At 42.4% G+C, this 25,960-nt stretch overlaps 1 protein-coding gene across 11 annotated transcripts in view; it reads right to left on the reverse strand.

Annotated features, from left to right (window-relative positions):
• The window catches only part of NCOA2 (nuclear receptor coactivator 2), a 278,300-nt gene that overhangs the window by 18,701 nt on the left and 233,639 nt on the right, over positions 1-25,960 (reverse strand). For all 11 annotated transcript variants that reach the window (XM_029923147.1, XM_029923150.1, XM_029923143.1 and 8 more), the window contains 6 exons: positions 23,174-24,443; positions 15,381-15,591; positions 13,146-13,352; positions 11,566-11,781; positions 8,555-8,684; positions 1,389-1,554 (listed from right to left, as the gene is read on the reverse strand). In XM_029923147.1, the coding sequence (XP_029779007.1) occupies positions 1,389-1,554; positions 8,555-8,684; positions 11,566-11,781; positions 13,146-13,352; positions 15,381-15,591; positions 23,174-24,443 (2,200 nt within the window). The remainder of the gene's footprint in view (positions 1-1,388; positions 1,555-8,554; positions 8,685-11,565; positions 11,782-13,145; positions 13,353-15,380; positions 15,592-23,173; positions 24,444-25,960) is intronic.

A 25,960-nucleotide genomic window follows, 5' to 3' on the forward strand; every position in this document is an offset into this window, starting at 1 on the left:
AACGTTTTGTACTCTCCAGTTCCCAAATCCACCAAATAATGTTTCTATAATTCAGTTTAATATGATGACATTATACTGACAAGGTACTTGATGAGACAAAATAGAATACATATAAATGAAAAGATGAAGGGGACTAAAAATATTAAATGATGGAATGACACCAGTTTTGATAAAAACAATGCTGCAAGTCACTCAGCAATCCCAATACAACATTTTAAAAAAAACGTCATTTGGACGAAGCTCCAGGAGAACACCGAGTGCTGACTGCTAACTAGCACTACAGCACAGCTCACTAGCCACACAGGAAATATTTAAATTCCATTCTCCTTTCTCGATTTATTTCAGGTTATATCACGTAGCCTCTTAAGTCATTTCTTTCCATTCTGCTGTTCTCGATATGAATCGACAAGTCTTAACTCCCACTTCTGTCTGCTGAACTGTGGGAATTATGACAGTACAATTTCTAGGCTTCAGAGAAGCCTCTAATGACTTCGCATCACCTTCCTGACGGCCTCCTGATGCGTCATATGTCGGAGTTCACTGGACACCGGGAGCCACTGTGTAGCGGTAAGAAACAGACTGTTCGTGCTGAGGAAAGAGGAACACGGTACCGAGACTGGGATGGCGTGTGTTTAGATTTGTTCTTGTTGTCACTCTTCAGAAAGTGAACCCGGCTTCCCACAGATGTCACTGGGTAGCCAGACACAGAAAACACTGTCACTGCGTGAGACTACAATAGGCTGTTTACACTATTGCTATAAAGTACTCTGAACGTAGAGAATTACTTTAACCAACTAATTATCAGGAGGAGGAAAGCTAAAGAAGTACATTAAGTCTGGTTAGCTTTCTTGTACTCCCATTAACATTTAAAATCCCCCCAGATTATTATGGGCTCAACCCACACAAAGGTCAAAATGACTAAGGAACTACAGCCGCCTCTGAGATGAGCTCTGCTGACTTATGCGCGAAGTATTCTTTCAGCTCACTGGCTTCCCTCCCCAGCCCACAGACGTGAAGGCGAACATGATCACCGTGGGTGCCCACTGGTTCCTTAGATGAAGGTCACTGGGGCAGCAGGGTCTCGTTCTGGACTCCTCTCCTCCTGGTGTGTCCCTCTGTGTCATTAGGCGAGCTGGCCTTGACTTTCTGCCTTTCAGCTCAATAGCCTCACTTTAATGTAAAGCTCATTTTCAGTGTTTTCCATTCTTGGGCAAAAGTTTATGTGGGGGTAACAAGGAGGGCGAGAACGAAAACAGAGCTAGCTTGTTATGAGGCAAAGAAGTACCCTAAAGAGCAGACTGCAGATCATCTGTGAGCAAAAGAAAACGGACAACTCCGTGCCCAGGAGAGTGCCGGGCAACCCCCTCCCCGCCTCCCGCTGTGCGCACCTGGCTGACCAGTTCGGGTATTCCAAGAGCTCGGTCAATCTCCTCGAGGCCATCGAAATTCCGCAGGGCTAAATAGAGCTGATCCAGGAGTGCTCCTTCGTCACTGGGCGACTCTGCTGCAGGATGTGGGCACAGCAAGTCATCCGGAGAGCTGCCGAACGGCTGCCTGCAAGGAGACGAACTTCACTGTGAGCCCCTGGAAAAGCCGGCTGATTAGAGAACAGCTTTTTCTCTTAGAGACAAAAGGTGACCAAAGTCAACCACTCACTTTCAGGGTCTTTTTTTTTTTTTTTTAATGTTTTTTTTATTTATTTTTGAGAGACAGAGAAAGACAGTACAAGCAGGGGAGGGTCAGAGAGAGAGGGGGATGCAGAATCTGAAGCAGGCTCCAGGCCCTGAACTGTCAGCACAGAGCCTGACGCGGGGCTTGAACCCACAAACCGTGAGATCATGACCTGAGCCGAAGCCGGACCCTTAATCAACTGAGCCACCCAGGCGCCCCTTCCGGGGTCTTTGTAATACAATATTCTACCAGCCAGAACAGAACAAAATGACAGCCCTCAATAACAGACACACTCTAGCCAGTGCCTAACAGAGGCCAGACACAAATTGAGGCATCTAGTGTATGATTTTTGTTTTGCCTGCCCCCACTTTAAAGCTGGCAAAGCTGAAGCTCAGAGAGGTTCAGCCACGTGTTGGAGCTCGCATAAGCCAACACTGCCACGCCAGGATTCCAACACAGACCTGTGTGGTGCCAGGGCCCACCTGACCCTCGTATTTCCACAAACCTACACTGATTTCTCAAGCATGTATATGTATTCACTTTGCCCTGAAGTAAGCAAAGGATTTTTCTCAACTCTGGTAGGAAAGACAAATTTCATTTCAACAGTCTTATTTCATGCATGGCTGTGATGACTTACCTGGGACGGACTAGAGACCTACAAACAGAAAAGCTACATTAAGCGTTTTGAATTCGGCCATCGCTAGACTAACTCTGGCTGGACGAACAGGAAATTTCTTAGTCACGCATAAGCAGGCCTTGCAAACAGTAATTCAGGCCCTCAGGAAGTGTGGCTCTTGGCCTTTCTGTGTTAGTCAAGGAAAGTAGATCATGAACATGCAGATTATATTTGTTATATAAGGTCATATAGGTGACAGAATTGTAACACTAAACTCCAAACTCTATGATACATAAAACTCCCATAATTTAAATTAACTGACAAGTTGTTCGGGGTGAGGGTTTGAAAAGATCCTGAGTCACTTTAGTAACTCATAAAGGAAAATGACGCTTCTATTTTGCCAAAATGGCACAATTTGTACTCTTAGAGTTACCATATGATGCTTTGGAGAAAAGAAAAGCTTACAAGTAAGTAAGTCATTCTTGAGCAAGTGAGAATAGACCCATCAAGGGAGTAAGTCATCTACCTGCTATGTTTCGAAAGACGGCTTGGCAGGCCACTGGGGCCTGGGGTCCCGAAATGCTATTAAAGCCAACAATTAGTTTCCAACATTTGTAATACAGTGCATTAAAAAACAATTTATATTCTCCATGTATCCCTGGTCACTTGTAAGGAGAACCACCTGAGCGCACCCTTCTTACACTGCACCCCTGCTGTTCCTGCTCCAAGTCTGCGCCCCCGGGCCCCGAGCCGTTGCACACTGCAACCTGGATGTGCAGCCACCGCGGCCAAGCGTGTGCGCCATGCAGACCCCCCCCCCCCCCCAGTTCAATTCAAGCCGCCCCGCCTCGCTAAAGGCAACTAACCCTCTTGCCCTGCTGTTCTGGGGGCCTTTTCTACACCCGCCTCTTCCCTTTATCACTGCCATGCTTCTCAGTAAGACGTCGGTTACTGGAACAGTCTCCCTGCTGCCCTTCCTGCTTCTCTAGCATCCACTTTCTCCCAGAATTTAAGTTTTTAAACACAGATGTGATCAGATCACTCCACTGCTGCCACACTTAAGGAGTAGGAGGAAGGAGTGATGTAGAAAAGCAGCAACAAGGAAGAGAAAAACAAGAGAACTGCGTGTCACAGAAGCAAAAAGAGGAGGAAATTCCGCAGAGAAGTGACCAACATTTGGATGTGATAAGTTTCGTAAAAAAAGAGGTCAAGTCAGCCAAGAGTGGATGCTATGTATTTTCCAAATCACTTAACCTGGGACCTCATTCCTCAAAGATGCTAGTTGGTTAAATGAAGCATTAAAGTATTTTCTGGGTCTGCCTTATTCCCTAATTTTTAACTTCTGTTTCTTCAGAAGCCTCATTCCCACACAAGCATGACCTCCCTACCCAGACCCCACTAGATCCCCACTGATGACAGGCTAAGGTGAAATCTCCTCTCTTAAACTCCAGGAAGGCTGCTGGGGTCCGCCTGAAGCCACACCCCCCGGTCTTGCATGGGACTGAAACCCAGGGTCAACAGGAAAGGGAGGTACAGTGGCCCTTTGGAAGACAAGTCCACTGTAGGAAAGATACAGCCAAGGCTTAAATTTAAAAAAAAAAAAAAAAAGCAAATGTTTATTTACATTTAAACAATTTCCAATATAATATAACCCATTTTTGTTACATGCTTTTCTTAATTAAAAAAACAAAAGCATCAAACTGGCACATGACACAGAATGAAACGTCAAACTGTCCCTCCAGGCTTTTCTACTTTGGTCAAGGACCTTCCTAGTCAACTCAGGCTACGGACTCTCAAGATACTTCCCCGCTTACACCTCTCTCCTCTTCTCCTTAGACAGTGTTGTTAGGTTCCTTTTCCAAAACAAACTTTGCTAAGCTGACTCAAATTTCTTATTTTAGCAAAATGTCTAAGTCCCTGGACAAGTGGTGGTGGTGGAATTTAAGGACGCACACACTTTGGTAAAGCCTAATCTCTCCAAAGTCAATGTCCACAACTTCCCAATGAGCCCCAGCCACCCTGGGCAATTGATCTTTTTCCAGAAGATGCCATCTAGGTCACTGTAAGGCCAACACTTGTCATTCCAGGCTTTGTCCCCTCTTTTCACTTAAAATCGATATTGGTATTTATGTTAAAACATCAACTTTAGACCGTACTCAGTGAGGAGATCTCAAATCTCTCTGTTGGCCCAGTTCTTGAAATTGCACAGGCTCAGTAAGTTTCCAGTTGATGAAAATAAAGGGCTCCTGATCTCGCCAGGATATCATATCTTATAATCAGAAAAATATATTGCGTTGTGGCTGATATGATAAATTTGGGTACACCATGAATTATATCACTTCCCTTAGAGACATAATAATATGATCAGCTTATGGAAGAATACTGATCCAGACTTCCAATCCCAACTTTATAAATGCCCACCAACCCAATGAAGAACTTATTCTCCTGCATTTTGGGCAATTATAAATACAACTGCAATCTAGACAGTGTCTGACAGACACATATAGTATTAAGACAAAGACGAAACTCAGAGGGATAAAGGAAAGAACACACAGAGGCCATGGGCTAGTGTGAAAATAAACTAGTAGAAGATAAATCCATCATCAAAAGAAACTTTTTTTTCTGGAAATGTACAATTTATGAACTAGCAAAACAGTAAGGATGGAGATAAAATGGGTTGAGCGCCTGACACTTGATTGTGGCTCAGGTCCTGATCTCACGGTTCATGGGATTGAGCCTGGCATTGGGCTCGTGCTGCCAGCACAGAGCCTGCTTGGGATTCTCTCTCTCCTTCTCTCTCTGTCCCTCCCCTGCTCACGCATGCACACACACTCTCTCTCAGAATAAACAAACTTTTTTTTTTTTTTAAGAAGAGGACTAAGGTTACTTCTGAGCTCTCATTTGAGAAACCATAACCATTATCATCACTTTTCACGTTATTTTGAAAATTCTGCAGAAAAGTAGCAGCTACTACATAAGAAACAGTTAACAAAAGAAACATTTCAAACAAAAGAAAACCAAATTAAGTCAGATTTTGAACTTAATGTGAAAGCAAGTTTTTCATGGAAGGCAGCTACTGTATTTGAAGAGAAAGCTACTTTTACAAATCCAACAGAAATCTTCAAAAAATAAAGAGTTAATAAATTGTGGCTGTATTTTATTTTACTTATTTTTTTAAGTTTATTTTTATTTATTTTGATAAATATATCAATATATGACACGGACAGCACAGAGCCCAGTGTTGGGCTCTGTCCCACCAGCTGTAAGATCATGAGCTGAGCTGAAATCAGGAGTCGGATATTCAACTGACTGAGGCCCCCAGGGGGTCTGGGCTGTATTTTAAACATCTTTTTTACATACTACATCAAGGAAAATAAAACACAATGGAACTATAGAAAATGCAAGTTCAATTATAGATAAATGAGTAAGAGAATTATGCTTGAGATTTAAGGGCTAAACTAGTCTTTTGGAAGTATGTACAGGGGCACCTGGGTGGCTCAGTCGGTTAAGTGTCCGACTTCGGTTCAGGTCATGATCTCACAGCCAGCTCAGAGCCTGGAGCCTGCTTCAGATTCTGTGTCTCCCTCTCTCTCTGACCCTCCTTTGCTCAGGCTGTCTCTCTCTCAAAAATAAATAATAAAAAAAAATTTTTTTAATTATTAAAAAAAGGGAAGAGTGTACATAAACTAATGCTGGGTTCATAAAACATTAAAAACTTACCCAGAAGTAGGCAGTAAAACTATAAAATGTTAATGATACTTAGGGGAGTTAAAGAAAAGGGGGATGATACAGTACTGTTTTTCCTTTTACAAGAGAGACATGGTCAGAACCTTTGTTATCCATCACTGCTGAATTTCTATGACAATAAGATTACCATAAAGTTGGTCATAAATTTCTTCCAAACTGAATTATTTAAAATAAAAGGGTGAGTGGCTGGAAAAGCTGAAATGACGTTAGAAGTGATGAACACGTTCTATGTTGTCCACGCAGTTCTCACACAAAGAAACCGACACACCGGAGCAACGGCAGAACAGGGGCGGCGCCGGGCCCCACCAGCCCGCACAGCAAACTGCGCGCGCTGACGCTGTGACCCAACTGGACCGAACTGCGGGCCCCCCACCTCCGGCACTGCAGATTCGCTTTTTAAAGGGAGGTTTCTCAATTTCGACCCTAGATGTTTCACCAGTTAAGATCAACTTATGAACTCCCAATGCAAGATTATCAAGACACTCAGGGAAACAGGCCATCATGAGGGAGAGTCAATACTGGATTCAGACCTCTAAGATATCTAGTTATCGGAATTATCAAGTAAAGAAATTCAGAAAATGATGAATGTCATACTTAAAGATATAAAGATGGAATCACAAATATAAGCAAATGATGAGACTGTGAAAAGTAGACCAGGAAAATATAACTTTTAGAAATAAATATAATTGGATTAAGCATAACTAAAGAGGTGATTAATGAACTGGATAGTAAATTAATTATCCTGATGTGCTGAGAAACAAGGCGATGGAAAATACACGGATTAAGAAATATGGAGGGTAGGAGGTGCCTGGGTGACTCAGTCGGTTACGTGTCCGACTTCGCCTCAGGTCATGATCTCGAGATTTGTGAGTTCAGGCCCCCCATTGGGCTCTATGCGGACAGCTCAGAGCCTGGGGCCTGCTTCACATTCTGTGTCTCCCTCTCTCACTCTGCCCCGCCCCTGCTCACGCTCTGTCTCTTTCTCGCTCTCAAAAATAATAAACATTAAAAAAAAAAGTCATATGGAGGGCAGAATTAAAAAAAAATCCAATGTAGAAAGAGAAGGTGTAACATATGTTTAATGAGAATCCCAGAAGGAAAGAACAAAGAAAATGGAAAGGGGCGGTATAACAAGAGATAATAATGAGTCTACAGAGTGAAAAAAGTACAACATATACCAAATACCAAGCAGTATAAATACATCCATATCCAGACCCACTGTAGTGAAAGTGCAGTACATACAGTAAGTACAAAGAATATTTCAAAAGCGACAAGGGAAAAGATCACCTACAAAGAAACAAACTTAGACGGATAATCAGAACCAAAAAAAGTTCAACAAGATCACATACCACTTCCTTTTTCAAAACCTTGAATGGCTAATGAAAAAGTCTGAATTCTTCAGAGTGTGGTATTTAAGACCATCTTTTTTTTTCTTTCAAATTTTTATTTATATTTAAAGATGTTAGTTAACATATAGTATAGATTAGGTTTCAGGAGAATTCAGTGATTCCTCCCTTACATAGAGCGCCCAGTGCTCCTCCCAACAAGCGCCCTCCTTACTACCCATCACCCCTGTAGCCCCTCCCCCACCGCCTCCTCCCCAGCAACCCTCCTTTTGTTCTCCATCACTGAGTCTCTTACGGTTTGTTTCCCTCTCTCTTCCAACCCCCCTTCCCACATGTTCATCTGTGTTTGTTTCTTAGGTATTTTAAGCCTTCTAAAATCTATCCTATTACTAACCTGTCCTCCTGCCAAGTCTTCCCATACCGGGCTTTACTATATTAATTTTTTAGGTGGTAATATATATGTAACAGAAAACTAGAATATTCCGTTACCATAAACATACTGTATTGTTTCTGTAACATCCAGGCCCTGACTGTGCTGCTTTTGCCCGCACAAAATGTGCCATCTCTGCCACCTCAATCACACCTTTGCTCTGGACCTGAAGCCATCCCCAGTCACCCCAGCTGGATGATCTCTGACACTTTATTTCTCTTATACCATTTCTAGTACGATACATACTACCTCATATTACAGTTATAAATGTGTATCTTTTATTTTCCAACTAAATTGCAACTTTTTAAAGGCACGGCCTAGAAGTTACCGATTTCTGGATTTCTCCCTTCCTTCCCCTCCTCACCCCCTGTCCAATAACTGATGCTTATAGTCTGAATACATGAAAACTGGTCAGGACCAACTACTTAGAAGGAAAAGACTGGCAGAGGTCTAAAATAACTTACTGGGGCGTCCAGGTGGCTCAGCCGGGTAAGTGCCCACCTCTTGATTTCGGCTCAGGTCATGATCTCCCAGGTGGTGGGGTCCAGCCCTGAGTCAGGCTGTGTGTGCTGACAGCGCGGACCCTGCTTGGGATTCTCTCTCTCTCCTCTCTGTCTGCCATTCCCCTGCTCACGTGAGTGCCTGTGTGCTTGCTCGCTCTCTCTCAAAATATTGAAAAATAAAACAACTTCCTGAACTCACGAGCCACTGTTCCCTTGGATCTCCGGGGTCCTCAGGACTCACCTGTTCTGGCTGGCGAGCGACGCCTGGTCTATGGGCAGGACGCTTTCAGGCCACGGGGCGGTCTGATTTGGGGGAGCCTGTTGCTGGCTGTACTGCGGTCCTCCCAGATTCATCTCTAATTCAGATGGCCCTAAAAAGAAAGAAGGCGAAAATCAAGTAACTTTTTACTTATAATCAAGGAAGCGCCTATTTCCGATATGTAATATTTGGTTTACGTCAAATGGAAAAGACAGATGTGGGTGCCTGGCTGGCTCAGCTGGAAGAGGCCTGATCTCGGGGCTGTGAGTTTGAGGCCCAAGTTGGGTGCAGGGATTACTTGAATAAATAAAAAGACATATGTAACAATATTTAGATGAAAACAATAAGACCAAATTTAACAAAGGCAATAAATATCAAGGCTTTTCACCTCCTTTAGGATATATCTAGAGTGGCAGCTGTAAACTCTTGCAATCAGAACCTTTTATATTCTTCAAGAAAACTTTAGTTTATGTGGGTTATATCTTGATACTTACTGTATGGGAAATTAACACTAGAAAGTAGCAAAAACAATTATCTACTTATTTAAAAACATTAAAATAAATTCACTATATGTTAATGTATATATGATTTTTTTTTAAAGGCTTCACACCCAGTGTGGAGCCCAGTTGACCTGAGCTGAGATCATGAGTGGGAAACTTAACCAACCGAGCCACCTAGGTGCCCCGTAAACTAGACTTTTTAATAAAAATGAAAAAAAAAAAAAAAAAACCCTTTTACTGGTATTATTCGACATTAAAAACGTTTTTTTTAAAATGTTTTTTATTTATTTTTGAGAGAGAAAGAGAGACAGCGTGAAAAGGGGAGGGTCAGAGAGAGGGAGACACAGAATCCGAAGCAGGCTCCAGGCTCTGAGCTAGCTGTCAGCACAGAGCCCGATGCGGGGCTCGAACCCACAAACCACGAGATCATGACCTGAGCTGAAGCTGGACACTTAACCGACTGAGCCCCCCAGGCGCCGCTAAAAACTTTTTTGAATGGTTTTATCTTTTTTAGTTTTTAAGAGAAAGAGAAAGAGAGAGAGAGACAGAGCACAAGTAGAGGAAGGCCGAGAGAGAGAGGGAGACATAGAATCTGAAGCAGGCTCAGGGCCCGACCCGGGGCTTGAACTCACAAACTGAGAGATCATGATCTGAGCCAAAGTCAACCAACTGATCCACCCAGGTGTCCCTTGTTTTACATTTTCGAAAATTACTTTAATCTCTGGATTGACAGAGGAGAGCCAGACGGCCTGTGTGCTCCCACATTCCACTTAGGGTGGTATCACACAGCATGTAACCAGGAAAGAGGGGACAGTGAAGAAGGCCAGCGGGGTCTCAACATTATTATGTAAAGAAAGAGGGTGGAACAGAAAGAAGGCTCAGACAGCTCAGACATGCCCTTTCTTAGTTCTTTTTAGGATGACATGAGATTTTAATGATGTTATTGTTATCATCATGTGTAGACCTGTCTTCCATTACAAGAGACAGTTTTCTGTGAAGTTCATGGCTTTTTTGAATTTATTAAAAATCAAAGAAATTCAGCTACACAAAGTTCAAAGGCCAGGTACCCTTCAATAAAGAAACATGGAGAAAAAATTAAATTTCTGGATATGAGGGATTTATTAATTATGGTATGTATGTGTGTGTGTGTGTACATATATGTATTTTTTTTAACTTTTTAAGTAATCTCTGTACCCAACATGGGGCTCAAACCCATGACCCTAAGAGTCAGATGCCCCTTAACTCTGATATTTAAATGAATGTATCAATGCATTAAAAATTTCCCAGCTTAATTCTGCATGAGAACCTGGTCATTTTTAGCATTTTTCCATAAAAGCCTTTCATAATTATATAAATTTATGTTTGGAAACCACTCATCAATTTGGAGTACCTTCTCTGTAGAAAGGCTATCTGAATGTCACCTCTCAGAAACAGTAAGCACAAATGTGCTGAGCAATTCCATAACTAGGTAAGAAAGCGGATGCCAGAGGTAGGATGCGAATTCTGCGTTGTCTTGTCAAAACAATCCTGGTACCTTTCCGTTAATGATTTAGCTCTTACTCATTGTGCAATATTTGAAGTATATGAAAAAGTACATAAACATTAACTTGTCTGAATTATGCTAATGGGCAAGATTTAGAAGAAGGTTAATATGTCAGTGATTAAGAAAATAATCTCATGTATGAGTGTACAGACCAGTATTTTTTTTTAAGTAACAGCTTTGCTGAGACATAACTCACATGCATATAATTCAGCCATCTAAAGTCTATGATTGAGTGGATTTCAGTGTATTTGTGGAATTGTACAACCATTATGCCAATCAGGTTTAAAACATTTTCATTCCCTCCAAAAGAAACCCCGCAACCATATTAGGGGTCACTCCCCAGTTCCCCGAGACCCCCGGTCCTAGGAGACCAAGTCTCTACAGATGGTCTGTTCATGGCATTTCATATCAATGGTGCCATATAATATATTACACCACTAATTTTAATAACATGTGAACTGTTCCAAAGAGAATTCTAGTGATCCTCACATTTTGTGAGATGCCTTAGAAGACCTTATACCTTCAGTGAGGACTCTGGAAAGTCTGGTTCAATAGTCTAGGATGGTGGCCTGAGAATCTGCATCGAGTGTCCTGAGCGGATTCTGGTGATCGTCCAGAGTCAGGAACTCCTGCTGCCACATGGAAATGCTTCCACAAATACCACATATGTAACACTGACAGTGCGACACTCTGATTCACTGCCCCCAAAGTTGAAATTAGGTAATTTAATAAAAATAAAACACCACAAAGGTAGTTACTTCTCTGATGTAACTGGGAAACCTCCCAGATTCTAGGATTCTGTAGTTGCAGCAAAATCCCACTTACGACAGCTTGACACGGAGGGGAATCGTCTGCAATTGAGGAGCACGTCTGCAAAGCACTTTTGGAGCGCCTCCTCTCTTCTAAGAAAGCACAGACATGAAGAGTACAGAACACTAGAACTCCCTTACCTATATTCATGACCTGAGACTGAAGCATCTGTCTTTGGCCAGGCTGGCTGTTGGGTCTCATGGGGATGCTGGCTGTTGGGTTCCGAATCATACCTCCTTGGATTGGCCGGTTCATGGCACTGCTGGTAGCAGCACAGGTGACTCTCACAGCAGAAGTCTGTGGGGCCCACTCCCCAGATGGCATAGTGGGCCGGGAAGCATTGCTACCAATCATTCCTGCAGGCAAGCCAAAGGAAACTGAGAGATGGAGTAACTGAAAACATAGTCAGCATGGATGAACACTAGATGTCTTACTCGGTGTAAGCCAGTCATTCTCTACGACACAGTCAGCCCGACAGTTAACGCCTTCACTGGGACAGACGCGGACCCTGGGCTAAGCAACAACAATTGGCAATTTCTACAGTTTTTCAGAGCACGGGCTTGCCACTCTTTATAGTTCGGAAAAGCTGTTAAAATTGTTCCCATATGTACTTAGAAACAGGTGCTGTGGTGTGTGGAGAACCCCAACTTCCTTCCTCAGGAAGTGAATCACATTAGCTGATCTACACGTCAGTGCTTTACTTTCCAAAAGGGAGGTGAGGCTAAGAGAAACAAAGTTTAAACTAATAGTCAATACTCTCATTATAAATTCAAATCACAGAATATCCAGTGAACCCAATGTCAGATTTTTAAATCCTCAAATCCCTTTCAGAGGACTCTACAAAACTGACCGAGGTAGCCTCTAAAACATGAAGAAATGACAGGACTTCCTACCACAGTTTTCTACATCCAAGGCAAGGGAACTCCTACTTATGGGGACCTTCAGTACGCCGGGACCACCACATGCCTGAGGATATCGATCTGGGACAGGTTAGGGCAGGCAAAGATCCCGTGATCCTTGAGGTATCAACGGTCATTCGGCCGCACCCGGTAAGAGCGCAGCACTCCAAGCAGCTCGAGTGTCCGCGCTCTCTGGCCTGCCCCTGGGATGCGGATGATGGCCAAATATTTGCTAAGACTTGATACTCTAAAGGGGAAAACCTCCAAGTGAGAACCCTTCATTTTGAAATGTTGAATGACGGATGTTTAAAAGTTCTGCCTTCAAATACATGGCTTGCTTTCATTTACTTTGTGATAACTAAAAAGAGGGTAGATTTCAGAAACGAAGAGAATATGGACTATGGGTGGTTTTTCACTGGTAAAATGAGAATGTGCCACATTAGAGCATTAGATGATCAAGAATAAAGGGTATTAATTAGATCGAAAAAGTTAGAACAATATTATAGTAATATATTTTTAAAAAACCATTTGACGAGGTCTAGGGCTGTAAACTGGAATAGAAGAAATAAGCCTATGCTATAGGTTAGTGATTAGAAACTTTATAAAAGTGATGATCAGAGAATAAAACAGTCAGCTTACTGGAATGCTTTCCAATGCTTCACATGCCACTCTCAGAGTGAAAATTTGCAGAATTTTCTTATGTTCAAAGATTAGTTTCTAACAAAAAAATTCATTTGAAGAATACTACCAGTTTGATGTGGCTGAATCATCATGAAATTAAATGCCCCACCAATAAAGTAACAGTGCATTTGAGCCCTTACCTGTGCTACTGTTCCCTAAATTTCCTTGGTGTCCTATCATCCCTTGATTACCCATCATTCCTGGCTGAGGTATCACTGAGTAGGGACTGTTGTTTCTGATTGGTGGGAAAGGTCCAGCACCAGTTGGGCTTTGCAATGTGATGTCCAGTGGTAAGTTCTGGTTGGGCAGTAACCTGCCCAGTTGCCCTGGTCGTGGGTTATTAAAAGCTAAGGAGAAAACACATGAAAATTGAAGGTTAATATAGGATAATGGAAAAAAAATAGTAACAGAAGCAGTGTTTAGGGAAAATGTCTGTAAAATATCAAAGCTCTGCACATCAGGGACCAACTGTCTACATAAAAGACAATCTCACAGACAAAAAACCGTATGTAGCACCAAAGCATGGATTCATAATTTAGTCAACAAGTCTCCAATTTAACTTTTAACAATCTTGCAAAAAGAGAGGATAAGAGTGTCTATTATTTATTATATATTTCCTCCCCAGTACTAATTTCTAACATTCAATCGTATTTGCCAAGCAGACCACTCATGTGGTCTTGTCCACATGGTACATTATTCGAATTTAGGAGTACTGCTCTGTCAGAGCTGTAAATGTCTCCTGCACACGGTCCCAAACCCAGTCGCATGTGGTTTGGACAGATCATTTCCTAACTGGACTTTCCTAGGAGTAGAATTAGCTTAAAAGTATCTATTCACGTTGGAAATTAAAATCTTTTCAGCGTGAACTCCGCTACCTGAAGTCAGTGTTAAAGCTTTAGGGCCCTGTCTAATCTTCTAAATACAGCTTCTTTAAATTCCAGACAGGTTTAGATTTGGAACGATTCTTACAGGTAACTGACAAGAATCCACTGTGCAACGTGCATTATATAATCACACAGACAACCAACAGTTTGATAAGAACATTATTCAATTTTACAAGTATACAGATATTATAAATGAGCTTATTACTATTTTATTAAATAATATCAAGTATTTCTACTGAGTTACATAAACATAGTATGAAACAGAACATTCAAAATAAATAAGCTCTTACCAATAACAGAAATATTCAGAAGAATTAGGGCTTGGAAAGGAAATTATGTACATGCCTAATCATGACTCCCTCAGGTTGTGGTATCCGGTTACCACTCAATAGTCTGATTTCCATTAGGAGGTACAAATAGAGGAGAAAACGGGAGTTCCCACGCTGCCCTTAATTAATGCCTCTGGTTAATGAGCATAAACTCTATAGTATGCTTCGTACTCACTCCCCTGCTCCCTGACTTTGTGATCTCCCAGGGTCCCTAGGTACCTTCCATTCCCCACAAAACAGCCAGGTTTGAGAGATAGCACGTAAAAACCATTTTGTTTTACCCCTTTCAGAAAAATCAAGAATCACTCGAGAAAAGATCCAGTCATTAGAGCTATCTTGTGATCTGGTCGATGGCTGCCATTTCTGGTTTGAAAACAAATGCTGAGCACTAAGCCTGACTGTACTTGATGAGGGAAAAACCACCCCGCTCACCAGGTGAGCACGAAGAGGTCACCCATCTTTCTTGGTGAAGGAAAGGTATTTGTTCCCATTCAAACGGTTGGACTTTAGGTAAGTGTTAAGTTTGTAAATTAAGTGATCATGGTGAAGAAAGAATTCATCTTAAACTTACAAAAATCTAAAATAAGATGTATTTTATAAAATAGTCTAAGGTCTTTAAGCTTTATATCAAATTAGTCAACTTAAAATGCACTTAGAAAGCATTTATGATAAAGTTCCATTAAACTGACATTTATAGGATGATTCCTAAGAGATAAAGTATTTTTAATATATGTAGCCCATTCATGTATGATGATTAAAGAGTAAGAATTTTTAATAGCATATCACTCCAAAAAAGTCAGTCAACTTTCTAATTTTCTATATTTACAGTATCTGGTTATATATTGAAAACACATAAAGTCTATTTTAAACTCCATTTCTGAAGGCAGTAGCTAAAATAAAGGGAAATATGAGAATCTAAAGGACTTCATCTCTGTAGGTCAGTCTCCATGCTGATTCAGTTAGCCGCAGAGAATGCAGGAAAGCCATGTTCACCAGAATCCATTTTGAATGGTGTTCTGAGGAACCAGGACAGCAGATGGTGCTATTTGACCAGAAAAACCTTCAAGTGACTAAGCTGTTTGTATCAGATTTTAATAATCACTGTTTCTAATGGTGATTATATGGGAATTTCTTGGCATAACCGTCAACCTCTCATACTCACTGCTCTGTGAGATTCGCAGTGCTGTTTTCTGGGCTCCAACAGGTGTAACAGGACTGTTCTCAGCTGTGAGTTGCATGAGGTCATTGATGATGGCTTGCTTGTCAACTGATCCAGCAGGGGCGCCCGGCCTCGTGTCTGGGAAAAGCTGTGGTAATTGACTATTCTGTAAATCATCCAAAATCTCTTCCAGGTTGTCCAGCTCACTGCCAGGCTGCAGTTAACAAACAGAAGAGTTTATCCAGTCCCACTGGAGAGTGGGCAGCGTGGGCCCGTCAGTAATTACAGACCTACATGGTGTGCAGCACCGCCACACCACCGCGGCCAGGGATGCAGACGCACACGCATGGAAACCAGTTCATCCATCATCTCTTAAAAAATTAAATTGACAAAGGCCAAATAACTTAATCTCTTAAGTCCTCAGCCCCTCATCTAGAAAAAGAGAGGTGACTGAATTAGACAGCTCCCTTCCAGCACTGATTCATTGGCAATTTATAAATTCCTTTATTTTATGCTGAGAATTCAATTAATCATGAGTGTGTAGTTCTCTAATTAACTTTGAGTGTGCTATGACTTATATTCCAGGTCTAGGTTTTGTGGTTAACTCTGCCTCGGAAATAACAACAACAAAAAACTGGTAAAAAATGTGATCTAGATTTACAGTAAATCAGTATTTGTAAACGGTCGCTTCCTTTTTGGACTTCTTTTTTTCAGAGCAGGGACAAGACACAAAATGAGTTCAGAGTAACCGGGAACAGTTAAGCATCGCCTTTCCAATCTGACTGGTGTTTCCCCTGCTTGCTGCACTTTCAGTTTCAAAGGACAGTGGCTTCCTCAGCCACTCAGTGGTCTAGGGGACAGAATGCAGGCAAGCAGGATAAAACACGCTATCCCCAAACGTAGCGTCTATTAAACCTGATTTCACAGAAGGCAGAAAAAAACGTTTCTTAGGGTTTTTCTTTTTACTAAAATAACTTCATTTCAGTTACCAACATCAAAATAATAAGGCAAATATTATTACTATCTCTCATACCTACTACTTTTCTTCCAGAAAGCCCAAGTTATTTTATGTTCTTGTAAGTAGAATCTATCAGCCAGTACCAACTACACACGAAAATGGGTAAGTTAAATGTTAAAAGCAGTTTCTAATGAAGAAAAAGTGGTAACAATGATTTCTTGAATGTGTAGGTGGAAACACAGAAGTGACGCAGTTTCTCCAAAGTCACTGGGAGGACTTGGAATCCTCTGTCGCCGCGGGCAATTCAAATGAAATTGCTTACATCTGATACGAGGCACACTTGAAACGAAATGGCTCGCAGTTTTATTCTGTGTATAACTTCTATTCCCCACATAGAGGCTGGATTTGCTAAGGTTTTTGCAATTTATGGCATTCATAATACCTGTATGGGAAGTCTTACTGGACATATTTCTCAAGTTAGGAAGGATAAATCAAAGTGACATTTTATTTGATTCCTTGTTCAGGGTCAACTAGTTTAGTACTACCTTGGAGATTCACGTTCTAGAAAATTCCCAGTGTGCTGGCTGGAGCAATTACAAGACCATTTTCTAATTAGTTTGGCCATGCATTTCTAACAAATGATGGAGGCATCAAACATGGGAAAGATACATCTTGGGTAAAGGTTAGGTTCCAAAGTTACCATCCGAGAGTACAGACACACACCGATGAAACGGTCCTTACAACTGGCGGGAAGACACCTCAGTGGGTAACCCTGTCCCCTCCAAGGGCGCCAGAGCCAGGCTTCCTCGGAGGGAAGGCCCGAGACAGAGGAGGGCGGCCCGGCGTCTAAAGCCCGCACTTTCCACCCCCGCTGTGAACCCAAACCTGCTGACCTCTCGTCCCTCCTGACCCCTCGGTGGGCGCCTACTTAGTACTTACTGGGGGAAACGGTAGGCAAAACTGTTCACACTACTTAACCATTTCATGGCCACCTCTTCTGAATGTGCAGATGATTTTGGGTAAGTTAAAGAACATGTAAAGTGACTCCACTGTAAATCTACATCGTGTTTTTGCTGAATACAAAAGGACTGAACATCAGTATGCACATTTATTGCCCTCCAACGGTAGGGCCTGGAATACAGTGATGGACATGCAATCAGATGAATTCCTTTGCCCTGGAATTTAAGAAAATTTCCCAGGACCAATTACATTTCTCATAGAAATTCCTATAATTTCCATTAATTTCTCAGAAAAACAATATTTTTTAAAGTTTATTTATTTTGGGAGAGTGAGAGTCTGCAGGAGGGGCAGAGAAGGAGAGAGAGAATCCCAGGCTCAAACCCACCATGAGATCATGTGACCTGAGCCAAAATCAAGAGTCAGATGCTTAACCAACTGAGCCACTCAGAAAAATACTTTATAAAAATGTGATAAATATCCTTATAACTGTGTCATTAAACTACAGAGATAACAAAGAGGTTCTAATGAGCTGAAGTTTATTCCTGGCCTATGAAACCAAGTTTCCCCACTGTACTGCTGCCTTGTGCAAAGTTTTTTTTTTTTTTTAAGTGGCCTTTTGGGGCACCTGGGGGGCTCAGTCAGTTAAGCGACTGACTTCAGCTTGAGTCCTGATCTCACTGTTTGTGGGTTCAAGCCCCACGTCGGGCTCTGTGCTGACAGCTCAGAGCCTGGAGCCTGTTTCGGATTCTGTGTCTCCCTCTCTCTCTGCCCCTCCCCTGATCACACACTCTCTCTTCTGTGTCTCTCAAAAAATAAATAAATGTTAAAAAAAAAAAAAGTGGCCTTTGAAGCTCATTGTGTGTGTGGGGTGGGGGTAGGGGGTAGAGGAGGTGGACTGAAGTAAGTAATATGATGCTTCTTGAGAAAACTTCACAGATTGTCTTGGATGAGAAACAGCCAAAATAAATAGGTTCAGATAAACAATATTAAATATAAAGTGTATTATCCTTAATGAATGATCTTATATTTGCCCCCAATCTCAGGTATGTGTAACAGAGTCTTTACAATGTAGATTTACAACAGCCTGTGTCTAGACTCCTACCTTTCCTTTTTACCTTTACTCTTTTCATGCGGATGAAATTATACTTTATTTTTTTTAACATTTACTTATAATGTTTGATAGAGCACAAGCAGAAGAGGAGCAGAGAGAAATGGAGACACAGAATCTGAAACAGGCTCCAGATGTGGGGCTCGAACTCACAGACTGTGAGATCATGCACCCAACAGACTGAGCCACCCAGGCGCCCCCATCAAATGAAATACTTTAAACCACATTGAACAGAAAAATAACTATCATCAGTTTCAAAGAGTTCTTTTTTTTCTTTGAGAGAAAGACGGGGGAAGAGGGGGAGGAAGGGAGAGGGAGGGGGAGAGGGAGAGGGAGAGGGAGGGGGAGGGAGAGAGACAGAGAGGGAGGGAGGGAGAGAGGCAGGCAGAGGGAAAGAATCTGGAGCAGGCTCCACGCCCAGCACAGAGCTGGATGTAGGGCTGGAGCCCCATGACTGAGAGTCTCATGATTAACTGAACTGCCCAGGCACCCCAGTCACAGAGTTCTAACGACAACATCCATGCTTCCTTGGTAATCTACGCTTGTGTCTAATCTAATGAGTTGCACATAAATCTAATATTATACATATAAAACGTTAAACTATGTTTGGATGGTTTAAATCAATTTACTGGTTTTTATATTTCAAATAATTAGAAAATTTAAAATTTAGTATTTTCCCTTGGTTGATTTTTATTTGTTATTTTTTAAAATGTTTTTTGAGAGAGAGCACAAGTGGGGGAGGGGCAGAGAGGGAGACACAGAATCAGAAGCAGGCTCCAGGCTCTGAGCTGTCAGCAGAGCCTGACGCTGGGCTCAAACCCTCGAGCCCTGAGATCATGACCTGAGTCGAAGTTGGTTGCTTAACCAACAGCAACCCCGGAGCCCTGGTTGATTCTTATTTTCAAAAAGCATGTATTCAAGTTGATTTTCAAATTTTAATCTTTGCCATTTCGAGAGCTTGACCAAATGCGGCTGTGGGTCAGTGTAGTTGTAACAAGTGACCGAAGTTTTGCAGGAACTTCTTGGTTTCATATTCAAAAGAAATTGGTTCTTTGGACCTCCCTAACTATGGACAGACACTGAATTCGTTCAGCTTACAGCAGAAGAATGCATTATGCATTTTCCCCCACTAGAGATAATATTGTTGTGCTTGTGTTTACTTCTTGTTAATTTTTGGAGCACACATTTAACATTCATCTAATTGTCTTAAGTACACTTTGAATGTTCATCATTAAGAAGACAAAATTCAGAACTATAACCTCTTCGGCTGTTTGGCAATAAAATCTGACAACTATGGTATTTTCTTCTGTAGTCATGTAAGTTGTAGAAGGGATAGATTTGACCACCTAAGTTTCTGATCAAATATTTCCCCCTCTTCCCTAAATTTTTTAAGGTTTAATTCTCATCAAAAGTTCTTCCAGTCCATGTCTACTTTGTTAGGCCTGATTTCTTCACAAGACAAAAAGATGAATGCCTTCCTTTAAAATGCTTTGCCAAGATACTTCCAAGTTTTGCTTAGGCATCTATTTGAATGCTCAAATTAGCCACATCAATTTGAATAGTTTAAACTATTTCAGGCAGAAAATGAGTCAGAAAGATTTTTATAAAAGTTCTACAAAATGAAAATTGGACTTGATTTCTTTAATTTTTCTGGTTTTATGAATTTTTCATGTGTCAAATCAACTTGTTCTCTGAAGGAAATATAAAGAGCACATGCATTTTAATAACAAGTATTTTGATAAGTTACAAAACATCTTTTCAAAAATTTAAATAAGTGCAATTTTACCACATTGGCCTAACATAAAATTGTTAAAAATGGTAAAAGTGTTAAAAAATGGTAATACAATTCTGCCACATTTGGAGGGACATTTTCAGGACAGTACCAGTTTAAAATATGGTTTGCCTTGCTAGTAGAGCCAAATAATAAGACGAAATACCATTTAGACTAATTCTAAGCCCTCATGATAACCGGGCCGGTAGCAGCCGAGAGAACCTGAGAGTACCAACACACTCCCCTCGGTAAGCGAGTTACGTAACTGGAAGGCTAGGAGGCCCCTGGGAGGCTTGCTCGGCTCAGCATCAGACTTCGGCTCAGATCACGGTCTCCCGGTTGGTGAGTGTGGTCCCCACCTGACTGGTAGGAGCCTGGAGCCTGCTTTAGCTTCGGCGTCTCCCTCTATCTCTGCCCCTCTTCCACCTGCATTTATTCTCTCTCTCCCTCAAAAATAAGTAAACATTAAAAAAAAGTCAATAAACACATTGGAAATTTTTCTGTCACTGCTTCCTGTTGGTGATGCGATGACGTAGGAACAGATGCTGTTTAAATACTCTAGCCAGTAGCGAGCGCTATTTTAGGTAAGTAGCGCGACTGAAGTACTTCCTGCCCTTAATAAGGTAGCGGCAGGCTAAACACAAACTTGGTTAATGGCTCTTCTCCGAGTCAAAATAACAAGACAGTTTAAGTGTGCAATTCAGGCTCCTTAACAGTTTATCTTATTAAATAAAAAACTTATATTCCCTAGAAATGAAGGAAAAACCTTCAATGAACTGGTTCAGCAGTTAAAAGGAGATACAATTAATCTGTTTTGGGAATAGTGACGGAGAGCAGGAGGCAAAAGAATCACTGTTTTTCCTTAAAGTAAGTCGTTCTAAGTTTGATCTAAATTTAGGTGATGCATACTTCCTGTGGTAACTTCTTTTCAAGCTGCGCTGTTTTCAATGCTAAATTTGCTCTGAAGCAGTATTTTTTGGTGGGGTTTTATTTTTAAATGACAGTGAATGGAGGGTGAGACCAGGGACTGGGTTTCATTAAGAAAAAAAAACCTGTGAGTGTGTGTGTGTGTGTGTGTGTGTGTGTGTGTGTGTCTACACTGCTTTTTGGTGCATCCAAAAGAACAAATTTGTGCTGATTACACCCAGGGCTTTATATACCCTAGGTAAGGTAATTTTGATTAGAAAAATGTTTCTCCTAAACAATCAGAAATGGCAAGTGACTCAAGATCTTTAAACAAAAAATTTGTTCCCCCCCAGTTTCTTGTCTGAAGTTAAGTATAATCATATACTTAATACAGAAAGGCCAAGCAGGGTCCCCCTTCCCTGACCCTCTAAGTCCCTAGGGCCTCAGGCCTGGGATAGATAAATCCCGTGTATGGAGGGAGGGGCCAGCCCCTAAGCTAAGGTGGCCGACACGAGTCACCACCTTGCCCTCTGGCATGTGTCTGGGAGACCCGAGTGACGGTACCTGTGCCCGCCCCTCTGAACCACCAGCCCTCTATATTCTGATTGAGGAACCCTCAAAAGACGAAGACATTTGCAGTGGTCAACGGAGTTTCACAGTACACCTTATCCAAGGTATTGCTACAGTCTTTCTGCTGAGACGTGCAGTTTCCCCAGTTTACTGACTTTACAGCATTAGAGAACAGCTGTTATTACAGAACTCTGCACTAACATCGAAGTTTACAGATTAATTATCAAAGATGATTGTAGAATTAGGCAGTTTCCCTTGCGAAGGACACAAAGGTTTAGAAAATCTTGTTTGATAGGCATGGCAGCCGCCACCAAGACATCCAAGTGAAAGAAAGAAAGGAAACTGAGTGCTCAGAAGCGTGGAGCGAGCCAGCTATGAGGGGCGCACGCCTCAGCTTTCCGGATTCTCGTTTTCAATCCTCCACCTGCCCCTGGGCCAGCCTCTGCTGACTCAGCCGAGTTCAAGAGTCCAACAGGGGAGTGAGGGCCACTCTCTCCCCATCCACACCTCGTCCCCCAGGACACACAAACATCCCTTTGAGAAACAAATTTCAAGACAAATTAGTAGACCATTTTACGCAGAAAGGCCTATGCAGCTTCTGCACTTGTTAACCAGTCAGGACCTAAGACATGAGGTTCAGGGCAGTTCCCAGGGATTAGACAGAGCTGACCGTGAAGGGTGGAGTCCTGGCTCCTTAACCCCCACGTCACCGAGTCCCCAGGAAACATCTCATGTCAAGTCATTACGTCAGAAATAACTCTCTTGTTCTTTTCAACGATTCTTTAGCAATAATCAGAAGTTGTAGTTGGCAATAAAGAGAGGCATAGTGATCTTCATTAGGTTTGAAAACCAAACTCTGATCTTAAAAAGAGAGAAAGGTAGATGGGAAATAATTTAATTAAGTCTGTCCTAACAAAGCCTAGTTTCAAGGAAGTGATTATCTCTAATTTAGGCATCTTCTAGTAACAGGGTCAGCAAACTACAGCTGGCCTGGGAGCTAAATCCTGCCCACCACCTGGTTTCGGATGGCCCCTGAGCTAAGAATGGATTGACATTTTTTAATAATTGAAGAAAAATCCAAAGAAGAATATTTTCTGACACATGAAAACTGTAAAATGCAAATATCCGCGTCTGCATGTGAAGTTTTATTGGAACACCGTGCACCCATTTGTCTACACAGCGTCTAGGTCTGTGGCTGTCTTGGCACTACAGTGACAGGACTGAAGAGCTGTGGCAGAGACAGTATGGTCTGTAAAGCCTAAAATATTTACCACTTGGCTCTTTCCGGGGGGGAGGGGGAAGAGAAAAAGTCAGCCTACCCCTGTTCTACAGCAACGTCCCTCTTTGTTAGACTCGAGTACTTGGAGCAGGCCACTCAAGTGAGAATTAAGTCTGTTTCAAAGTAAGAACAACAGAGGAGAAGGCTTCGTTTTATCCAGTCGCCCGAGGCCTCCAAAGGCCCCTAGCGAGAAGCCGTGATGGCTACGGATTGGATATCGGAGCAAGAGCATCACAAAACTCACCTGGTCACTAGGCTCAAAGCTCAGCTCCTCCTTCTCAGTTTTCATAGCTATTAATTTTGTGTTACTGGTAGGGTCTGTCTTACTGTCCAGTCGCTCAAGTTTGGGGGTTATTTCTGGTAAACCGATATCTTTAGTATCATCTTTATCTAGCAAGTAGCGAAGTAGTGCATTCTCTTTCTTCTTGGGGCTCACGGGCTCTTGCTTAATAGTCACTTCTGAACCGGGAGCCGTGTTTCCGGCCTCCTGGCTCAGCTCTTTGCCTGTGGCTTCCGCTGTTAACTTGGCCAAGTCCACAGGGGAACTGCTGTCCTGCAAGAGTCTGTGCAAAATCTTATGCTTCTCCTTGAGCGAGGCTCCATGCGTCGACCCAGAACCAGGCAAGCTGCCTGCGGGGTCTTTGTTTGTGTCCGACAAAGAGCTGGATAAGGGCGAAGGCTCCATCTGGTCCGATTTGGTGGTCAACAGCTGTAGGAGTTTGGTCTGTCCTTTGCTGTCGTGCAGTCTGTGCTGTCCGTCAGACCTGTCGCCGCTCGCAGCCTGGGGCGTGCTGGAGTCGCTTGCCTCCTTCTGCTCTCCGGGATGGCAGCTGCTCTCCACTTGACCAGTTGTGCCTTCAGATGGCTCCCCGTAAAGTCCAAAACAGTCTTTGGAGTCTAAGCTTCCCATCTTGCTGAGTGGGGGAGGATTCATATTAACGGGGGAGTTTTGCAAATTGCCCATTTTTAGGTCTGGTGAAGCCAGCGATGACCCCAGGGAGACCCCGTGCCCCTCGCTGAGGGCCTGAAGTGCGTTGAGGGAACTGTTGGTGTAGCTATGGCTATTTCCTGTGCTGCTGCAAACTCCCACAGGGGAGTGCAGGCTTCCTGCAGGGGAAAACTGACTGGGTGGGATTCGAGGGCTCCCAGCCACTCCGGGGCTCATGCGATGCCGTGGTGAGAGCATGGAGCTGGGCTGTCCCGGGTTCACGCCAGGGCTGCTCTGTGAGGGACTGTTCATTTTGAGTGCATAGTTACTACCCTGAGGAGGGGCTGCTTGCATGCTTGACACATGGTTCATTCCCCCAGAACCACCGAACCTGCCCACAGGCACGCCCATCTGTTCCTTCGGGCCACTGACGGGAAAATTTATATTGCTACTGAGGGTCATGTCCTGACCTGGGTTCCCACTGCACAGGGCCTGGTGGGCGGGGCTGCTAGAGCTAATTGGATTCAATGGCTTCCCCATCGCTTGTCCAGTCAGATCCGGATTCATGACACACACATTCTGCTCTCTGAATAAGGAGGAAAGAAATATACAAGAGAAAATACTTAGCACGTTGTTATTAATTAAAAAAAACGACATGGCCTCTTTTCTTTAAAAGAACAGACTACAGTTAAAGGACACATAATACTCTGATGAAACAATATGCAATTACGAACAAGACTGAACACGCGTAGTTCTGGACCAAGGGGGATATTTTTCAGTCAACACATTAAGATGTCTGTGGTTTTACTGAGGGGCTGTCTTTAAATTTGACTACTATTGTATCGAAATTGTAATTACTAGACAAGACATTAGAGGGGGTCCAGTCACATATTATCTTTCTCATTAAGTGATGTGTTTCATGAATAACTGAGAACTTGTACTGTCTTAAAGGAATGACCCAAGCAAGCAGAGCTGTCTTCAGTTACTTGCCAGATTATAATTCCTAGCAGTCGTATCTGGAAGCCCAGAGAATTCTGAGGTGTACCACTTGGCTCAAGACAAACAGTAAACTTGGCGGGGGAGGGGGGTGGGCTGGGGACTTACTCTTAACTCTACAATCTCTAGAGCCAATAAGTTACCAGAAGTATTTAGAATTAGATCACTTTGTCTAACAGATCCCTCTGCAGGTCAAAGAGAGAGCCTCCAATAGACAGCATGGGACAGAACCTCGGAGTGACCTTGGTCTGTGATCTTACTTCCCAAACACCTAGATGGCTCCCATCCACTCCCTTACTAGTGACTAAAAGCAGGTTTTCTGAGCTAGAGGACTTTCCGAGCCCTATGAGCTTTAATTTAAAGCCTTGGCAGTCACTTGTGAGTTACCACATGTGCTTACAAATCCAAACAAAACAGGTTTCACAGATTGTCAAACATCAGCTTTCACTTGGGGGGGGGGGGCAGTGAAATTTGGCATATCTGTAATCACTTTCAAATTGTTTCGGTTTGAGGTCAGATTTATTAACAGTTGGCAAAAAGGGCTGCCTATTTTTTTTTTATCCCTGAATAAGAAAGTACCTAATCAAGAAATGTAATAAAAGGGGACTTTTTAACCACAGCAACTTTATATATCTTCTGATAGTAGCTCATAAAGTTCTATATAGCACATCCATAAATATTTTCATAAGTTGAAATGTAATCATTTCCCTAAATTTGTGCTCTACAACAATATAGTTCATGACAAATTTATTTCAAATCAACATTCGATTTTTTGTACTTTTTTTAAAATAGTAATGTTCATTACCTTTCCATTTAAAGGCTAATGTCAAGAAGTTCCTGAGAATAAAATCTAAAATATTCCCTCTAAATATATTTGAAAGTTTTGGATTTACAAACAGGATCAGCAATCCTGCCTCAGTACTCGTGCACTGCACCAGTCACCGCTGGGAACAGACCCGTTTCCCTTCCCCGACGTGCCAAGTAGTCCGGCTGGTACCAGTGCTGGCGTAGCCGCCAGTGCCAGCCTGCATTCTCCCCGCTGGCTTTTAAAATTCACTAGTACTCAGACAAAAATTCAAAGTATAGCTTGACTTTGCCAGCATCAGA

Source organism: Suricata suricatta, chromosome 15 (genome assembly GCF_006229205.1).
Source record: "Suricata suricatta isolate VVHF042 chromosome 15, meerkat_22Aug2017_6uvM2_HiC, whole genome shotgun sequence".
Classification (NCBI taxonomy): domain Eukaryota; kingdom Metazoa; phylum Chordata; class Mammalia; order Carnivora; family Herpestidae; genus Suricata; species Suricata suricatta.